The sequence below is a fragment of the Gilbertella persicaria genome, assembly GCF_025201335.1.
Source record: "Gilbertella persicaria strain CBS 190.32 chromosome Unknown B0P05scaffold_6, whole genome shotgun sequence".
NCBI lineage: Eukaryota > Fungi > Mucoromycota > Mucoromycetes > Mucorales > Choanephoraceae > Gilbertella > Gilbertella persicaria.
Genome location: NW_026251967.1, coordinates 610,521 through 629,955, shown reverse-complemented (window position 1 = coordinate 629,955; position 19,435 = coordinate 610,521). Strand labels below are relative to the sequence as shown.

Genomic DNA, 19,435 nt, shown 5'->3' with positions numbered 1-19,435 from the left:
GATTTTTTTCTTATTCTCTTCAAGTGATGCAGATAGGCTGAAAAAAAAAAACTCCAAGATAACTCATCCATCCTAGACCTTACCATCGGATCAAACAGCCGACTGGTCCATACCTAGACGCCTACAGTAGTAAATCATGACAATATTGCAAGAATAAAAACTAAACACAGACTGATATCTCTTGTTTAAATATGCTTACAAGTAAACAATATGCTTATTATTTTCGAATAAACACTGATTGTGACACCTATATAGTTTATTATAAGACCACGAGTACTATATGACTTGTACACAAACATGTCAAATCAGGGCAACAAGTGTAACTTTTAAAACAAGTCCTCAAAACAAGAGAACCAAGAACCCTTATTATTCCGTCACACTACATCTTTCTTTTCTTCTTTTTCTTTTCTTTCTCTTTCTCTTTCTCTCTTTCTGTCTCCTGTCACACAACAATGACTTTGTGTGTTAAACCCCGAATTTTTATGAAGTAATCATGTCCCGCTCAAATACATACATATAGTGTCAAACAAATGCAACTCTTGCACAACGTGTTACCAAGTTAATAGTAATAATATCTTACTCACACGGGGGGTGGTCTTTTTTCTTTTTCTTTCCTTCCCTTTCTCTTTAAACATAGTGTTGCCCAAGATTCATAAATTATTGCTAAGAAAAATGGGAGCCAAGCATTCAAGGCAACATATGATGATGAATGGACACTATCGAAGAGAAAGTGTACATCAACAACAACAACAACAACAACAGCAACAGCAACAGCAACAGCAACAGACGGTCACTTCAACATCTCGATCCACTGCTTCTATTACCATTGAAGGTAGACACTATTATCATGATGAAATCTCAGGTGTCTACATGTTACCTCGAGATGAAATAGAACAAGACCGACTCAATTCTGTAACTATCAACATTATCCAAGCATTTTTGTGTTTACTTTTTTTTTTAGCAACATTTCTCATTAAAAGCATTCTATGAAGGGTAAGTCAAAACGATTTAGGTTGATAGTTAAACAAGAAATGCAATATATAGTAATGTTTTACCTTCTGTAAAGAAGCTGATACCAGCTGAAGCAAAAGTGCTTGATATTGGTTGTGGGTCCGGTAGTTGGGTGATGGTAAGCATGGTCTGTTGTGCAAGCGTAATTGAATTATTATTAGGAAATGGCAGTTGATCATCCACAATTTAAAGTCATAGGCTCAGATATAGCAGATATGTTTCCTACGACGATTCGACCTGAAAATGTAGAATTTGAACTCTATAATGCAGTCAAGGGACTACCTTATCCTGATAACACATTTGACTATGTTCATATGCGACTATTGATTTCGGCCTTCGGTAAAAATGACTGGCCTTTTGTTATAAACGAAATCTATCGGGTACTTAAACCAGGCGGACTTGTTGAACTCGTGGAGTCGGATTTTACAGTAAGTTGTAATTTACTTTATGTCATTCTAATATGATTACTAGGAAAAATCAAGCAACCCTGTTGTAGAAGCATTTAATCAAGAACGTAAGCAAATTATCATTTGATAACATAAGGACTTATTCTAGGATTGATAGTCATTAAGGCCTTAGAAGAAAGTGGACAAGATGCACATATTGCGCCTAAATTACCTGATCTTTTGACGCATGCTCATTTTGATGTGATAGAAGTCAATACGAAATACTTGAATTATGGTAAGTCATATATCCATAGCTATGTTTACACTTACTTTTGTTTTAGGTTTGCCATTAGACCCTATTTCCCGAGAAATGCTAAGCAATTGGAAAAGTGCCATGTTATCAATAAAACCATTGCTTGCTCATAGAATGAGTGCAGACACCGACATGTTCCCTGCTATTGTGGATCGATACATAGAAGGAATAACTCAAGCAGGCTGGAGAGTCAACATGTGGGCTGTTTGTGGTCAAAAACCAACGGAACCTTTATCTTAATACTAGTTAATAATAAAAAAAAAAAGCCCATCCTCCTCCTCCTCTTCAAGTGATTTAAAGTTAATTCAAACTCCTACTTGCTCTCTTTCTGATTATTTTTATTTTTGTTTTTATTTTCTTTTGGTGGTGGTTGTTGTTGTTGTTGTTGCCTTCTGAAAACAACAATAAAGGCAACATGTCAGAAAACAACTTGTTTCAATTTGCAAGAGTGATCGCTGATCTTCCTGTTCAAAATACAGTGGAATCTCAAGAAAGAGAAGCAGAAGCAAGTCATCATGTACAAAGAAACAATCATCATCTGAGTTACCCTCGTTACCTAAGTATTCGCAAAGTAAGTCTATTCAATGAAATCAAAGTGACTCATTGTGTATAGAATGCGTGTATTGTCTGTAGTGTTTGTTTTACTTGTTCCAAAGTAAGCTATCGATTGTTATTGTTTGTAGGGTGACTAACAACGTATAGTATTATGGTATTGACTGTACTTGTCAAGAAGTACAGCCCAGAAGAGGTAAAAATTTGCCTGAAGGTGGATTGGATTCACGCGCTAAAAAGCTTCACCGTGAGGATCCAGAAGATTTTAAATTCTCAATAAAATGGCTGAATGAGAATGCACACACCATGTACAAAGATGAAAATGATAATGTGGTTGGTTTACGTGACCTACAAGAAGTATCACTCTGTAAAGCACATTCAAGCACACTCTATCGAGCCAAGAAGCGACATGAACGCAGCCAGAACCTAGCACCTCCTTCACCTGCTGACTCAAACGAAATGCATTATCCATATCCACTCAACCATGCTTTGGGTTCAGGTGGATTAGCAGCCAAAGTACGTGAGATTTCTAGTTTACAGCCACAGATGATGCGTATGCAAGAGATGCCTGATTTCTCTCGCATGTCACACTCTACATCCAATAAACGAAAAAGGACATATAAACCACATAAATCGCCGCCCAAGATGGAGCCTTCTTCTATCAGGCCACATTCAAGTATATCTACACCTCTTTATGGTTCACGTCAAGAGAATATGTTTATGCAACCCCATGTATTTACCCCAAATCATTCGATTCAAGAATTTCAGCCTATGCCATCTCAATTACCTCCACTGCATCACCGTACTCCACCTGTTGTACAAAACTACCCTATGGCAGAATCCCCTCCTCGTCCAACAGCCACCAAGAGCATGATTACACCTATTACAGCTGAGCCTATGGATATTTCACCTATGGTTGTTGAAACAGTCTCTCTTCGTCCCTCCAGTTCCCCTGATACGTATTATTTTCGTAATTTGGCTATTACAGATACCTTTACTTTTCGTGATCTATTAGCAGAGATTGATATGACAGGTTCTCCTCCTCCAGGTAAACGTATTGTGATATCAGATGCGGATAAATTCTATCCGCTGGATCAAGCCATTCGTAGCGTGATTCGAAGACCTACATGTACTCATTTGGAACTCTGTCTCGGATTGACGGATAAACCGTCTATTGATTGGAGTACTTATTCTTCTTAATTTAATAAATTTCTTTCTTTTTTATATATATATATATTTTTATATAGACTATGAATCCTCAAATGAATCTGGTTGATCCTGACAGTAAGATCCATCTTGTATAGAATATGTTGATTGACAGACATAGATCAAACTATGAATGTACCTGAGTTTCCATCTCGAAATGGTCCTCAACGATTAGTAGCAGCAGCTACGAAACAGCCTCGCAATAGAGAAAAGGTCAGATTAGAACCAGGTCATTCACCTCTTGATTGGGCCAAGTTGTGTAATTCGGGTCAAGACTTGAGGGTATGTATCATAATAAAGAGTGAAATATTAATATGTATAGGGCGTGCCTCAATTGGGTAGATATACATTAGAAGAAGTGAGACAACATAGAACACAAGAAGATGCATGGACTGCTATTCAAGGCAAAGTATATAACCTAACACCTTATCTTAAATTTCATCCTGGAGGTGTGAGGGATCTAATGCGTTGTGCTGGTAAAGATGGTACTAAGCTATTTAGTAAGTAACTTACAAAAAATAATAATAATGATTGACTCTATAGTGCTTACACATTCATGGGTGAATATTGATTATCTAATGGAAAAATGTATGGTTGGATTTCTTGTTCCTTCTCATTAATACCACTCTCGTTTTCTTTTTCTTTTTTTTCTTTCTTTCATTATTATTATGTCTGACAAAAATAAAAACAAGGCTACTTTTTGGAATCCTAGAGCTGATCCCGATAATAAAAAACCTGCTGATAAACAAACATTTGATAGACCAAGGTAGTCTTTTTTGATATTGTTCATCTCAACAATAGCTTGTGTGTTTTAGGCTGTATGATTTCTCAAGTCCTGCTTGGAATAGGAAATACGAAATTTGGTACCAAAAAGAACCTATGGTCGAATATGAATACACAAAACAAAAAAAGTAAATTTACTATATTTGTGCATTCAATAATAAACATGCGAAATGATTTTATATATCTATTTACAAGAAAATGACTGTCTATTTCTTATTCTTTCTCTTCTTGCCACTGGTATTGTTCTTTTTACTACCAGTTGTCTTAGCTTGAGGTCTAATTTCACCTTCTTCTTCCTCTTCTTCTTCTTCTTCATCCAATTCAATCTCTTCAATTTCAATACTTCCTTCTTCTTCTGCTTCTTCTACTTCTTGTTTGGTATCCAATTCAATTTCTTCTACAGCACGCTTATTTTTCTTTTCTTTTTCTTCTTCTTCTTTTTTGGGTTCTTCAGTAGTATAACCAAAGAATTCTGAAAGTTCACCACGTACAACAGCAGTACCTAAAGCAGACAAGATACAAGCAGGACTCAAATACAACAAAGCAGGTTGAGCAGCTTTAAAGAAATGCATGACAACCATGGTCAATCCCAACCCAAACACATAAGCAATCAAATTGGCTGTAAAATAAGGCTTGGGGAACCGAGTGGATCTGAATTGACCAGCAGGGTTACGTTTCCATGACATGTGGCGATCAAAACGAAGACAGAGAGCTACAAAAATACCGGGAATCACAATATCACCTAACCCAAGCATGGTGAATCGAGCTTGGTCGTTGTTTTGGAGCACAAAGTCAATGATGTTACGGGGCCACAAAAGTTTGATGGGGGCATCGAAATTGGTAGCCACAGAGACCATGACAGGTGTATAAAAGACCCAAAAGATATCATAAAAGAACAAGCCACTAAGTAAGATGATACCTGTCTTAAATGAATCCAAAGAGAGTAACTGAATAGCATTCACAGAGAAAGAAAGACCAAAGATATTAGAAGCAATCCAGTTCTTGGTATAGCTGTAATAGACGGTCAGTCCAATAGAAGCCAAGATCAAAAGACCATGAATCACAGTAAAACTAATGTGCGAAATATCTATGATATGTGTAAGTTATAATCTCGGGGGATTGGTTACTTACTCTTAGATCGCTTGGATAAAGTCACCTTGTATTTAGCAACATGCTTTAGAATAGCTCTAGGAACAACCTTTCTAGCCACCATCAAGAGTGATTTAGTGACAGCAGCACAGCCCATAAAAGCAAAATAGATGGTCAAGATGTAATTGATATAAGCCTTGTCCAGGTAACGAAAAGCGAGATACATACCAAACAAGACGCAAGAACCAATGATAGGAAACATGTACGCGTCTCCACTCGTCAAACTTTCCAAAACAGATTCGTCTTCATCTTCGGAATCGTCAAGAGGATTGTCTGACTTTTTGGCTTTGGATGCATTGGCAGGTCTTTTCATGCCTTTGATAGAAGCAAGTGAACCTGAATAGATGGGTAATACTGCCATGGTAATGATGGTACCATAAGCAATATACAAACCAAGGTCTTCATTGCTTTTTGACTCCATGTTTGTTAAAGTAAAAATAAATAAATAAATAAAAAAGGAGTAAAGCAACGTTTAAATAGGTGATTTTTGGAGTGAGAGACGTTCTTTATTTTGATTGGCTTGATTAGAGCGAGTGTTGAATGATCTGTAAATAAAAGGGGTGGTTGCAGCGAGAAATTGAATCTCCACCAGCCATAAAAAAAAAACGCGTTTGATGTTCAATCCAAAGCGCGTTTGTTTTTTTTCTCTTTTTATTTCTCCAACTACATACCATGAACTACTCATCCAATTCTGGAGGTTATATGGAGTCCTCTTTTGATGGCTCTAATACTACCAGTGGCTATGCTAAAGTAAGTGATTATTTTATTTTGTTGTCATTGCTGAACTGCGGATCACGATAGAAACCTATGGGTGAACAAACACTACGACCCTTGACTGTCAAGCAAATTAAGTCTGCCGAAAGTCCTCAAGAAACTGTTTTCCGTATTGATAATGCTGATGTGACTCAAGTAAGTTTGTGTTGACTGATCCATACTGATGAGTTAGATCAGTTTTATTGGCGTTATTCGTAACATTCAAGAATTGGCAACCAATTATGTATATACAATTGAAGATGGAACAGGTGCTGTTGATGTTAGAAAATGGATTGAACAAAACGAAACACCCGAAGAAGCAGATGCACGTAGAGAATTAATGTAAGTTGTCAGTGTTGTCATTGTTTTATTCAAGTGTTTTATATATATATAGGGTGGATACCTATGTTCATGTCAATGGTCGATTAAATAGCTTCAGTAATCGAACCACTGTAGTTGCACATGCTATTCGTCCTATTACTGACTATAATGAAATCACTTTCCACTTTCTTGATGCTATCCGTGCCCATTTGATCTTTTCTAAGCCTTCAAAGGTAAGTCTTCTTTTTTTGTTTGATATGTATACTCAATCATGATTAGTCTGATCCTATGAGTATTGATCATCCCACAAAGACTGAAGACATTCAATCCCGCGTTAACAGTGCTATCAAGTCATTTGAAGACAGTCCTGATGGTGCCACTGTGGACCAAATCTGCTTCAAGTTGAAGGGTTTACATACTGAATCTGAAGTAAGAAACACACTTGAATTACTCTTACAAGATGGTCAATGTTATACAACTGTTGATGATGATCATTATAAATCATGTCTTCCTTAAACAAATAAAGTTTTACAGTGTCTTTTTTAATCTCTTGACGGGGAACTTTCTAGCGAGAAAATGATGCACAGGTCCCAAGACGACAAGGCGTTCATAAGCCAGAGCGGCTGCCATGTTGCCTAGGATCAGTCCCCATAGTTTCCATCGAAACTCGCTTGGCATGACATTATGACCAAGAGGTGTGTTGTAAGGCACAATCAAAACGGAGGGAGGTGTATAGCCCATTTGTTCCAATACTTCTCTTGTACCGCATTGGAAGCGAAACTACGCAATAAGTATAAGCCCCTTTGTATCATCCATTCAATGTCTTTACCAAACAACCAAATGCGTTTGGATCTGCTAGTGTCCAATAAGAAGCAATAGCAAGATACAATGCCCATAGAAATACAAGGGCATAATTCCGCCAAAAGCTTTGTCTAAACTTGTATCCAAAATTGAACACGGCTGCATTATTGATGAACTGGAAAAGGCAGACAAGTGCAAGTAATTCGCCTTCATAGTTGTCAGCCAGTAACCACCATTTAGACATATCAACCGCTCTTGAATCAAATTCATGACATCGAAACCATTCTATGGAAGCTGTTAAACAAAGCTATATACGCATTTTTTTTTTTTTTTACCTTGTTGATAAAGCATAGAAAAAGCACTGGTCAAAAAGATCCAGTTAATAGCTACTAAGCCTATACCAGAAGCTAATGTTTCTGGACCCAATAAACGGGCAGTAGGTCGTTGAGGCTCAAGGTGTTGAGCTGGTTTGGATTGCGAGACAGCCCAAGTTAAAAGAACAGTGATGAACACATCCACAGCAATCCAGATGTTTTCACTGAGGGATACATTGAGATAAAATGTAAAGATCTTAAGCATCATCATGACTTGACCATACACTAAAAGCAGACAATGGTTAGCCATGGTTTTGAGTCTATAGTCTACTCACAAATCAAGTATTTATAGGCTGTAATCGATGTAGCAAGGGCACAGCGGCCTTGACGAATCAACTCAACACAAGAACGAACACTACGCACATTCGTACTGAAGGGAGACACAATTGATGCTTCTGCTTCAGACATGGCAATACCTACATGAGCAGCACGAAGGGCACCACAATCATTACCACCATCACCTGTCATGGCAGTAATGCCTAGTTCCATATGCAGTTGAACACAATGTACTTTACCCTCAGGTGTCATTCGAGCAAAGACACGAATGTCCAACAAATAGTTTCGAATTGTGCCCGCTTCTATGAGCCATTGAAACGCTTTCCCTGTGACAGCAAGTTCTATAGGCGTATGTGCCTTGTTGATTAAGTATTCATCGACATTGACATCTAGAAATAGTTCGGGTTCATCGACATCTGTCCATACCACACGTCTTACATTCGCATCATAATCTCCTAAAAGGACTCTACAGCGTATGGACTGTGTCATGCCACATTGTCGAGCCATGTAGACACCAGTAAGAGCTGTATCACCTGTAATCATGATAGTACGCGTATCCCCTTGTTTTAATTGTGCAATGTTCTCTGCTGTATCTGGCTTTAACTGGTTCTTGAATACCACCAGCCCCAAGAAAGCAACATGTCGCTCCATATCATCTCTTTTCCACTCAAGGCATGCCTTGATACCACCCGGTAGGTCATCGACGTTTATCTCATAATGAGCTAAAGCGAGTACATAGCACCCTTGCCTTGCTAGATGGGAAGCCACAACATCATAATCCTTAGGCATTGTGCGAGGATCAGCTATATCTTTGATTTTTTCATAAGCACCCTTGACAAAGACATGGATTTTATTTGACGATGGGTCAAGAATGGCTACAGACATAGACATACGTGCATGCACAAATTCATACCTTTTGATGACATGAACTATCGATGCCTTGTTGTGTGAAATGAGTGTATCAAGATAATCTGAATGTTGGCTTAAAGACCATTGAGAGGATCTGAACATTTCTATATCGACAGGGTTACCAATGTATTGACCATTCAGCGCTGTGACAGCATGACATGTAGCCAGGCCTAGTTGCATTAGATAAGGCATGCCTTGTATGATGTGTTGATGGTCACCAAATTCAACAACCGATGCTGTTTGTTTGACTGATTGTGTGCCAAAAAACTCAAGTCCTTCTTTGGTTAATGTGCCTGTCTTGTCAAAACAAAAAAATTGAACTAAGGACATGTAAGTCTTGTACAGAGATGGTTCAACTCACCTTTTCCTGCCATAAGAATACGAGGTAGGTCAACACAAAATATATTCTTCTTTCTCAACCGACCAGCAGTGACAGATTGACCAACCACTAGTGCTGCTGGAAGCAAAGGGGACACAAGTTGAGCAATAGCAAACATGGAGTAAAACCAAGCACCTATAAGAAAAGTGAGTTAAACAAATTTATAAATATGACAACCGAACTTGTTCCTGCAGCATATAACCAAAGAGCTAATCCTAAACATACTAATCCACAGCACAATAAAATAAGAATGACAACCTTAATTTGCTCATCAAAAATAAAAGAGACTCGACTCGGGAACAAAATCTTTTTGACAAGCTGGCCTTTATCTGTCGCCGTGCCTGTATGCATCACCAGCGCTGTCACCAATCCATCGGATGTAGTGGCTTGTGCTTGAGAAATTGTGGTGCCTGCAAAAATAGTCGATATTTTACCACTACCTAATGGATCATAGATGGTCTGCATGTCGTCTTGACATAGAGGGAATTTACGGATCGGTAAAGGTTCGCCTGTAAGTGAGCTTTCATCAGCGACGATATGGCCTGTTAAAATGACAGCATCGCAAGGCGTTGTCTTGCCTTCCGAGACGATAAATACATCGTGAGGCAAAAGATCAGCAGTAGACATGTCTTTCCATTCACCGTCACGCAAGATACGAACACGATCTGCGAATTCTGCCATGGCCTTGATACGTTTTTCAGAACGAAGACGAAGTACAACCTTGACTAGAGCAGAGACAAGAATAACAGCTGTATCAGCAATGCCCACTTGCCCTATATGAGAAAAAAAAGGATAAGCATATGAACCAGAATGATCAAGTATATATTACAATAAGCAAGGTAATAAAACAACCATAGAATAACAAATTGATAGATATAGAAAAACGAAGAAAATTCCTGAAAAAGGGCCACAATAAAATTAGGCACATAAACTTCAATAAAGTTAGGCCCAATTAATTCTGCTGCTAAAGAGGCCTCGGTTGAAGTAAGACCTTGAGTTGAGCTGGCAAGCTGTGCATGTGTTGCCCCTACATGATACTGGTGTGGCAAGAATAATTCTGTTTCGGGATGATAGACATAGCGTGTGCATTGATAAACAAAATATTTTGTACCACTGGAAGTAAGCTTAAGGGGTGCAATAGTTACCACGACATCCAATCCTACCCAATGCTTGGCTGTCTTTTCCAAGTATCTGACTATATCTAACAGACGATTTGGTTGACTTTCTAACAGAATCAAGGTAGGCTCTTGAGTCTCAATTTGAACATATTGGCCTTCTGCATAAGTAGATCTGATCCTAAAAAAGTTGGCAATCCTAAATCGGAATAGCGTCAAGCCAGTAAACCAGAAAAAAAAGATGTACCACATGCCCATAAAGGCGCTTGTTTGGACCACACTGTAGCCTCGAAATAAAGCAAAATTTGTGTAATAGTCTTGAGTCATCAAAATCATATAGGCCACTTGCCCTAGAGTCTGAGCAAAAAATACATAAGCAGCCATTGTACCCAGTACATCTGATTTGTAAGTGTAAACGGTCATTTTATCGCTCTCCACAGAAGAAAGTTTATCATTGGTACTATCCTCACAAAATTCGATATCTTGTTTAGACATCTTTTCTTTTGGCATGTTGTATTCTTCTGAACAGTATTCCTTGACTCTATTGAAATGCCCCTTGATAAACTATAAGTCCTAAACTTAATACAAAGTTTCAAAATCATTTATTTTACCTTCTCTCTAGAGTGTTTATACAAAGTCCACAAGATGATCAAAGCAAAACAAGACCCATAAAACACATAAAGAGCAATAAACACAGGTTCTGTAAATGTGAGTACACCATAATCCGGGGTGGGACATTCATGCCACATGGAAGAGACTGGATTAGGAGACCAGCTGGGAATACCCGTCAAATTAGCTGCTTTAGCACATGTTTCTGCACTTTGATTCGCCTTGTTTTCAACTACAAAGTTTTCAATGTTGGTACGGAGGTGGTGGGTACCGCAAGAATAGATGTCTCCGACCAAAACAGGGGCGCCAGGACATGCACATGCAGATACAAGCGATGCATCACACTTCTCTCGACATTGGCCATCTACACAGTAAGTGGTGCCGTCAGGACATGGTGGTGGTTGATTATCTGGTGGACATTGGCGAATATCACGCACACAAAGTTCAGGACAAGGATATGAATAATAGGTAGGCAATGGACATTTGTTTCCGTCCACATCAAGGCCATTCACTATATACATAAAAAAATTAATGACAGTGTCAATGGATCTTGTTTACCTGTATTAAATTTTGGTGATGCCCATACTTTCAGAATAAAATGAAGAACAAACAATCCAAACAAAAAGTTTCTTAAGATCATTTTACTGCTTCACAAGAGAGACCTAAAAGAGAGAAAAGAGGAACTTTTATTTGTTTGTCTCATTTCCTTCTTTTTAGGACAAAGTGACAAGTGCCTCCTTGATATTCGTGTTACTTTGAACATAAACAAATAAACAAAAAAGAATTCAAGCACCTTTAGTTTATCTTCTCATACAAATCTGATAGATCAAATATGAGATCCATTGTTGCACGTAGTATATTTTCACAAGCAAAATATCATATATGATTGGGCCGATTTACTTGATTGAGAAATAGTTTTTTAAAAGGTTTTCACCGCGCTTAGAAGTCCCAACTCACTTATTTTATGCAAAATCTTATGCTTGTGTATTTTACAATATCTCTAGAATTTTTTTCTTTTTTTGGGAAAGATATGAAAAAATGCATGTTTATTAAACTACCTCATAATCAAAAGCTATCTGCAGCAGTTTTGGTCATTTCAGCTTAACTACTTGTCTCATTATTATGCTTTGTTTTAGTAACAGTTTGGTCCCAACAGACTATGTTATTAGACTCAGGTAAGGCTGTACATTGGTTTAAAAGATAACCCTTTTTGGTTTTTTTCAAAAAATGCTTCAAATCTTTTAACCACAATCACTTGAACAAAAGCGCATGAATGACCAAGACGATCTTTAAATGCTAGTTTTAAAAAGAAACGCAGGTAAACTTCAAGACATTTTAAAAGCGTTTTTCGCATTTGTATTTTACCCACCAATCTATCACAGCTACAAAACATACTTCTGCTGCTCACAAGTACCGAACTCTTACCCAAAATGATACCTTAAGCAATATGGTCAATAGGAATTTGGGAGATAGATACCTCACACTGCAGCACAACCGATGAAAGAAGAACTCATTCAATGGAAGGAATCTTCCCCAGATGGAAGACAGAGTGTTCGCTATGATTTATTAAAAGTTTTCATAGGTTTTCATTACAAACATAGACTAGAACATAATTAAATAGTCATTTGAGCTGTATAAGCTAATGAACGAGGCTCTCAGGCGTTTATGATCCATATTGAGTATCAGTGTGTTGGATTTTCTAAGTTTTTCCATTGAGGTTCGGCTGAATTCAACATAATAGAAGTAAGAAGAGGCGCAAAGGAGTGTGATGGGGCGATCAGTATTGACGAGCTCTAAGCTGATTAAAATAAAGTAAATTTGAGATTTATAATGAATTCTTATTTTCATCTGTTTTAAGCATTCTCTCAATGTAGTTATATATAAGAATAGGTTTTTCATAAGTGTCAGCTACAATTTGTGGGCAGGTGAAGGAAGATCTAAACAAAGGTTCATTTCAATATCCGCACACAGCCACACTGCATGTCCTATGTTCATTTAACTCACATTTACATTATAGAATGCCTATATCTCGACTTCTTTATATTATTTGGTACTCTAAATAGTATATGAAATCTATTCAAAGTCCATCGCAAACACATTTTGTATGACATCTAATGCAAAAATGGTCAAGGCACTGCTTAAATGGACCAATCTTTAATGGACCAATCTTTAATGGGCCATTACTCGACAACTACATTATCAAAACTGTCCATTTTTTCATTTAAAACATGTTCTTTGAAGTCCAGCAATTGAAGTTCATTTCTTGACCCATGGGGGATCCATAGAGGTCTGTGAAGATTAAAAAAAAAAAAAACTCGATCAGGAATTTTTGGAATAAGCCAATGTAGGTCTGATCCAATTGAAGTCAGATAAGGCCATTATCAGATACTTCTGATAAAAAGAAAGGGAGTTTACTAAGATGAAAAGGACTACTTAATTTGAGCAACACCTTCAAATCTGCATTCAAAGGTTGCGATACACTGTAATTAGTAGAAAAGAAGCTCTTTTCAGCTGATATTGATTAGTAAGTAGGCACTTATTTGTACACCATTTGATGTGAAGATTATGTGCGAGTAATGCATATTATACTACTTGGCACTTTTAAGGCCAAAAAGAGCAGTTTTGGATATGTCAAATGAGAAATGTCATGCAAGGAGGATTCGATATTTTAAACGTCGATTTTCTTTTTGCCTTGCCTGCTAGGGGTACTCTCTGCTTTCTCTTTACCAATAGCTACAAACCGCAATCAGGCCTTGATCAAATTGACAGGAAGAGGGTTGTAGAGATAGAGAGACTAGTAGTTAGACAGCAAGTATGCAAAAGCAAAGCGTGACAATATAGCATATCGAAGACAACATCACCATAGTTTGGCAGGTGAGATGAGCCCTGATCAACTCATACTGAAGATGAAAGACAGTAATAAAGCAATAAACTTGAGTGGTTGAGCTGTTATATAGGTGGATTACGCACATAATTTATTATGCAAAGACAACAACAAAGAAGAGGAACATACACAATACGCATATAGTGTGATCAGAGTAATTAAGCTTTTTCAGATCCTCTTCTTGTCTGAATAAGAGCTGATCAGACTGCCAAACAGAAACAAGAAGATGCAAAAAAGTAAAATACACTACAAAAAATTACCAAGCCTTGAATGAATGTCCTTCATATACCAAAGAGAGCTAGAGCTTGGGGGAAAAGCTTTAAAAGTTCTATACCACTTGATCAAACGCCCTGCAGACATCTAGGAGACTGGCTTGAGTGGAGCGAATCTTGCTCACCAACCAAAACAGGGTCAGGGTATAACCAGAGAGAGAGAGAGAGAGAGAGAGAGAGAGAGAGAGAGTCTTGAACCAGCAGTATACCTTGTTTGCAACCAATCAGCTATTATGCATAGTTTTTGATTACACAAGTTTCAGTATATCTGAACAGCGCTGAAGAAGCAAAGCACTGAACAGACATAACTACACCGGTAGAAGACACCATTCTTCCATATCTATTGAGTAGACAAAATAAGCGTACAAGTCTTTTAAACATTATGAACCTACCTTTGAAAGAGCATTAAAAAAAAAGATAACGGATAAAAGATCTCTTCTAAGGTATTTAAAAAAATAACGAAATTGGAGCTGAGTGGCTTAGCCAATCAATTTCATAGTGGTTATTGCCCTGATTGCATAAAAAGATTCAGACAAATAATTTTGGTATTACTTTCTTGTCAGTTCTACTATGAAGTTGTTTTTTTTTTTTGCATATTAAGTAGTACCAAGGAATATATTTCTATGAATAAATTGGTAGATTGAGCTGTGTTTGATTCACTTGTTGCTTTTTTCTAATTTTTGACATCAAAGCATATTCGATCCGCGCAAGAACTATAACCACTGCTTGTGCACTTTTACCAAAAAATTACATTACGCTTCCGAGCCGCAATAAAATAAAACCATTGCTTATATGCTATCTTTTACAAAGTTACTTTTCCGGGCCATAGAGATTGTTTAAGCGAGTCAATTTGTTAGGCAACTCTGATTTGAAGAGTATAACTTTTGAGCTTGCTTTTTGAACAAAGGAATCTAAAACAAGAAAACATCTATTTTTTCAATACATTTCTGTAAATGCAGCAAATTGAGTAATAAAGCTCAAGATAAGAAAATCTTTGTCCTCAACACCATTTCTGAGAATGCCTATCAATCCAAGCAAAGAAGCATGTATTGTCTTTTTTCTTAAAGAACCCAGCCTCCTGTGGGTTGATAGGCTATGGTGTCTAGCTGAGTTTGATTTAAAGTGGCGTATGAAAAGTACTATTTAAAGTAAGTTTTTTTCTTTCTTTTTTTCTTTTCTATTATCTTTTATATGTCTTCACTTAAAAAAGCTGCTATCGATGAAAGCTTTCCTGGTCTAGATGCTTTATGTCATGACCTTGATTTATATATTCAAGAACTGGACCAAAAGGATACTACTGTACGTGTATCTATATTAAAATAGATGCTAAGCACTTATCCTATAGCCAACAACCCCTATCAAGAGACAAGAAGACTACTCTGCCATGTCTAAAAGTACGAGTCTAACAACACTCACAAGCAGTACAAGCAGCACTCGCCCTTCTTTAGGATCCGATATCAAAAGTGCTTTTATGTCTGAAATAACCCGTTGCTTTGTACAGAAAATACTTCAATTAGTTCAGACACGCAATATTTTCTGCTCAACTGAATATCCCTATGGTTTTACCGGTCAAGAAGCAGTGGTAAGTAACAAAGCTTATTATCCACAAATAACATAGCGTCACAAGGGTGTCCTTTCTGATATTGTAGGGTATGATTGGTCTAGAAAGGAATACAAAAGAATGGCTCGGTCGATTATGCATTCGTCTGTACCACCCTTATTTTATCCTGTAACTTATTCAGACAAATCATTAAAAACAAACACCCTGTACGATTCGGATAAAGAAGCATATACTTTATGTGAAGAATATGTGTATTATGATACGAGACAGTATCCACAAGGCTTATTTACTCAGTTGACACACTGTTATTCACCACTTTGTACAAGGGGAAACACACTTGAATGCTATGCCCCTACTTGTCCAAACAAAAGACCTGTGCTCAGCCAATCTACCATCATCCATGTAAGTGATGCGCAAATAAAATGATGGCTTATACTAGGATAGAAAGAGCTTCATCGTAATCTTTCACTGACTTCTTCAGTTGCATCGTCACAAGATACGGTAATGCTTGACATATACGCTCAAGTCGACTGAATTGACACTGTTTTAGTTTTCTTCAAGATGTTGGTCAAATACAATACCTCGCGAAATTCTTCAAAAGACATCCCCTAAAGAAGCCAAACGACAAGAAGCCATTTTTGAGTTGATCTATACAGAAGAAGATTATGTACGAGACTTGAACTTGTTAGATGAGGTAAAATATACAAACTATATTAGGTTATTGATAGGCTATAGTTGTTTGCCAAACCATTGTTGACTGCACAATGCATCGAGCCTGAAATACGCCATTCATTTTGTCAGTCTGTGTTTGGAAACTACTCAGACATCATGCATCTTCATCGCATCATGTATCGCGAACTTCGAGACCACCAACTTGCTAGTTTACCAGACACTGGTTTTGTGGACGACATTAGCACGATTATGTTGAGCTATGTAGATCGTTTCATGAAGATATATACAACCTATGGTCCTCATTTTGTACTGGCAGAATACACTGTGAAAAAAGAAATGACACACAACATGTTGTTTCAAAACTTTGTTCGAGAAAAAGAAAAGCAAGCAGAAACAAGAAAACTGCCCTTTCGTCATTTTATGATCTTGCCTATCACTCGGTTACAGCGATACCCACTTTTGTTGAGTGCTATCTTGAAACGTACTTCTGTGGACAGTCAGAAGCACCAATTGACACAATGTATTGACACGATCAAACAAGTCGCCATACGTATGGATGTACTGACACTGGAAGCCAAAGGTGTACTACGTGTCCATCAGATCAAAGATCAAATACGCTTTAAGCCAGGAAGACCTGTCATGGACCTCGATTTAGACGGGCGACAGTTGATTTATGAAGGTATCATGAAGCGTAGGTCTCATCTGGAATGGGTTGAGCTCTATGTGTTCTTGTTTGATCATTTACTGTTGATGACAAAACCAAAACGGTCTTTGGAAACAGACCATATTGAAGCGTACGTTATCTCGAAAGCACCCATACCTCTTGCCTTGTTGGCTGTGAATCATGTCTCAGAAAACTTTATCCTGAGCACATTTCGAACCAACAGTTCGAGGTCCATGCCAAGCACAGATCCAGCCATACATCGTTCTTCGTTATTGATACGCCATTTTGGCAAGCATGGAGGTGAATATGTAGTTTATACAGATAACCCAAGTGTATGGAAAGAGAAAATCACAATAACACAGCAACGATGGCTTGCAAAAGATCAGAGTCATCATGTCTTTAGAGTCATGCCTATCAGTGACACACCCTCTGTTAAAGCAACGTGTGCTGCATCTTTTTGTAAGTAATGGCCGATACGAAAGCTTCGTAGTTTAACTATAACTTAGTGAGTGCAAAAGGAGGAACCAACATGATTGTGATTGGTACACAGCAAGGTATTTGGATAGGAAAAGAAGGGGATCCGCATCGTTTGAAACAAGTATTGATGATACCTGATGTAACACAAATTGGTGTTCTTCAGGCACACAATGTACTTTTGGTACTTGCAGGTAAATTAAAGCACCTTTTATGGTTGCACTGATACCTTCTTCCTATAGATAAAGTATTGACAGCTTATTATTTGGCTCAGTTGGATCCATTCAATCTTACACATGTCCTTCATCCTTCCTCAGCCAAGCATCTCACTACGAAATACAGTTATCGAGTTGTGTCCAACCACGTTTCTTTCTTTCATACAGGCACAAATAATGGAAGAACACTTGTTATTACCATGCGAAAAAAGGGATCAGATAGTCAATTCAAAGCCTATGAGCCTGTCTGTGGTGATCTAATGGACAAGAAGAACGCAAAATATCTTGTTACCAAGACTTCATTCATCAGTAAACCACCTGCATGGTTCAAACTCTATAAAGTAACAAATGCATCCTATAAGTTTTATTGCTAATCTTTCATCTATAGGAGTTCTATGTTGGTACAGAAGCAACGGCTGTGCACTTTTTAAAGACCAAATTACTGATTACATGTCGTCGTGGTCTTGAAGTATTGGATCTAGAGGACCTTAGTCAAGTAGGACACCATTTGCCTGATTTACAGAAGCGTGAATTTGGATTTGTTATCATGGCAGAAGCATGTCCTTTGGGCTTATTTCGATTTAATGAGAAGTTCTTGATGTGTTATGATAAATTTGCATTTCTGATTGATTCGCATGGTGATCTTGTCAGGGATCAATATGAAAGGTAAACTGAAGAAATAGTCTTTGTTCCTAATGTCTTCCTTTAGGATGGAATGGGAAGGTATTCCTCAGACAGTAGCGTATTATTATCCTTATGTGATTGGATTTGATGCCAATTTTATTGAAGTTCGACATGTTGAAACAGTAAGTCATGACATACAGAGTCATTTTAAACAAAAACACATTAGGGCAAACTAATACAAATCATCTTGGGAGATAATATGCGACATTTACCTTGTTCTCTTCAAGAAGCAAATCAAACACACCTTAATATTTATGCATCTTCTTCACATTTGATAAAAGTAGACCATCACCCTGTATTTAAACTAGAGCCTCTGTTTTCTTAAATTTTGTATCATAAATACCATGTAAATATCTACCCCCCTCTTACACACACACACATATATATATATATATATATATATATAATAAACTACTGAAAAACAAACAAGGTCTTTATAGTAAAATAACAATAAATTTAGAGACGACGACCACGACGACCACCCTTTCTACGAGTAGAATCAGTAGGAACGGGAGTAACATCTTCAATACGACCGATTCTCATACCGGCACGGGCAAGAGCACGGAGAGCAGCTTGACCACCAGGACCAGGAGTCTTGGTACCAGTACCACCAGTAGCTCTGAGCTTAATGTGGAGGGCGTTGATACCGAGTTCCTTACACTTGGCAGCAACTTGTTGAGCAGCCAACATGGCAGCATAAGGAGAAGATTCATCACGATCAGCCTTGACTTGCATACCACCAGTGATACGAGAGATGGTTTCACGACCAGAGAGATCGGTAACGTGGACGAAGGTATCGTTGAAAGAAGCAAAGATGTGGGCAACACCGAAAACGAGTTCACCTTCACGGACTTGAGGACCGAGTTGGACCTTTTCAACAACCTTGGGAGCAGCCTTCTTGTTAGACTAATGATCACGTTAGCTATCCATCCATTGATCCATCCATTTATTCATCCATCCATCCAATTCAACTCTACATAGTCTTGGATGTTTTATATGCTTACCATGTTGATCGAAATGAAAGAGAAGGAATCCTAGGCTTGACATGACATTCACTCTTTTTGAATTGCTT

The 19,435-nt window shown here is 37.8% G+C and overlaps 8 protein-coding genes across 8 annotated transcripts; 5 read left to right on the top strand and 3 right to left on the bottom strand.

Moving 5' to 3' along the window:
- Positions 1–361: 361 nt before the first annotated feature.
- On the top strand, positions 362–2,000 carry B0P05DRAFT_529032 (S-adenosyl-L-methionine-dependent methyltransferase). Its single transcript, XM_051576703.1, has 7 exons — positions 362–912; positions 962–993; positions 1,045–1,129; positions 1,173–1,439; positions 1,483–1,525; positions 1,576–1,692; positions 1,739–2,000. The coding sequence occupies exons 1-7, from the start codon at positions 673–675 to the stop codon at positions 1,948–1,950; spliced, it is 996 nt and encodes a 331-aa protein (XP_051438246.1). The 5' UTR covers positions 362–672; the 3' UTR covers positions 1,951–2,000.
- Positions 1,990–3,490, top strand: B0P05DRAFT_529023 (uncharacterized protein). Its single transcript, XM_051576702.1, has 3 exons — positions 1,990–2,281; positions 2,324–2,365; positions 2,413–3,490. Exons 1-3 carry the CDS (start codon positions 2,126–2,128, stop codon positions 3,460–3,462), a joined length of 1,248 nt encoding a protein of 415 aa, XP_051438245.1. The 5' UTR covers positions 1,990–2,125; the 3' UTR covers positions 3,463–3,490.
- On the top strand, positions 3,480–4,370 carry B0P05DRAFT_529018 (cytochrome b5-like heme/steroid binding domain-containing protein). The gene is made up of 4 exons (XM_051576701.1): positions 3,480–3,546; positions 3,590–3,750; positions 3,791–3,968; positions 4,012–4,370. The coding sequence occupies exons 1-4, from the start codon at positions 3,513–3,515 to the stop codon at positions 4,086–4,088; spliced, it is 450 nt and encodes a 149-aa protein (XP_051438244.1). The 5' UTR covers positions 3,480–3,512; the 3' UTR covers positions 4,089–4,370.
- B0P05DRAFT_504791 (signal peptide peptidase-domain-containing protein) lies at positions 4,371–5,861 on the bottom strand. The gene is made up of 2 exons (XM_051575502.1): positions 5,383–5,861; positions 4,371–5,338 (listed from the first exon to the last, which is right to left on the bottom strand). The coding sequence occupies exons 1-2, from the start codon at positions 5,819–5,821 to the stop codon at positions 4,458–4,460; spliced, it is 1,320 nt and encodes a 439-aa protein (XP_051438243.1). The 5' UTR covers positions 5,822–5,861; the 3' UTR covers positions 4,371–4,457.
- A 176-nt stretch (positions 5,862–6,037) lies between these two features.
- B0P05DRAFT_529009 (uncharacterized protein) lies at positions 6,038–7,008 on the top strand. Its single transcript, XM_051576700.1, has 5 exons — positions 6,038–6,150; positions 6,202–6,309; positions 6,347–6,495; positions 6,548–6,707; positions 6,754–7,008. Exons 1-5 carry the CDS (start codon positions 6,073–6,075, stop codon positions 6,988–6,990), a joined length of 732 nt encoding a protein of 243 aa, XP_051438242.1. The 5' UTR covers positions 6,038–6,072; the 3' UTR covers positions 6,991–7,008.
- Positions 7,003–11,636, bottom strand: B0P05DRAFT_634817 (uncharacterized protein; the record flags this gene model as incomplete). The annotated part of the gene is made up of 9 exons (XM_051583565.1): positions 11,496–11,636; positions 10,940–11,448; positions 10,043–10,892; positions 9,396–9,986; positions 9,196–9,348; positions 7,925–9,154; positions 7,611–7,874; positions 7,304–7,560; positions 7,003–7,254 (listed from the first exon to the last, which is right to left on the bottom strand). Exons 1-9 carry the CDS (start codon positions 11,575–11,577, stop codon positions 7,003–7,005), a joined length of 4,188 nt encoding a protein of 1,395 aa, XP_051438241.1. The 5' UTR covers positions 11,578–11,636.
- Positions 11,637–15,286: 3,650 nt separating this feature from the next.
- B0P05DRAFT_528987 (CNH domain-containing protein) lies at positions 15,287–18,789 on the top strand. Its single transcript, XM_051576699.1, has 10 exons — positions 15,287–15,675; positions 15,721–16,056; positions 16,099–16,155; positions 16,205–16,348; positions 16,390–17,449; positions 17,497–17,658; positions 17,707–18,020; positions 18,068–18,345; positions 18,389–18,485; positions 18,530–18,789. Exons 1-10 carry the CDS (start codon positions 15,478–15,480, stop codon positions 18,686–18,688), a joined length of 2,805 nt encoding a protein of 934 aa, XP_051438240.1. The 5' UTR covers positions 15,287–15,477; the 3' UTR covers positions 18,689–18,789.
- A 30-nt stretch (positions 18,790–18,819) lies between these two features.
- Positions 18,820–19,370, bottom strand: B0P05DRAFT_569074 (ribosomal protein S11-domain-containing protein; the record flags this gene model as incomplete). Its single annotated transcript, XM_051581225.1, has 2 exons — positions 18,820–19,269; positions 19,368–19,370. The coding sequence occupies 2 exons, from the start codon at positions 19,368–19,370 to the stop codon at positions 18,820–18,822; spliced, it is 453 nt and encodes a 150-aa protein (XP_051438239.1).
- Between the last annotated feature and the right edge of the window lie 65 nt (positions 19,371–19,435).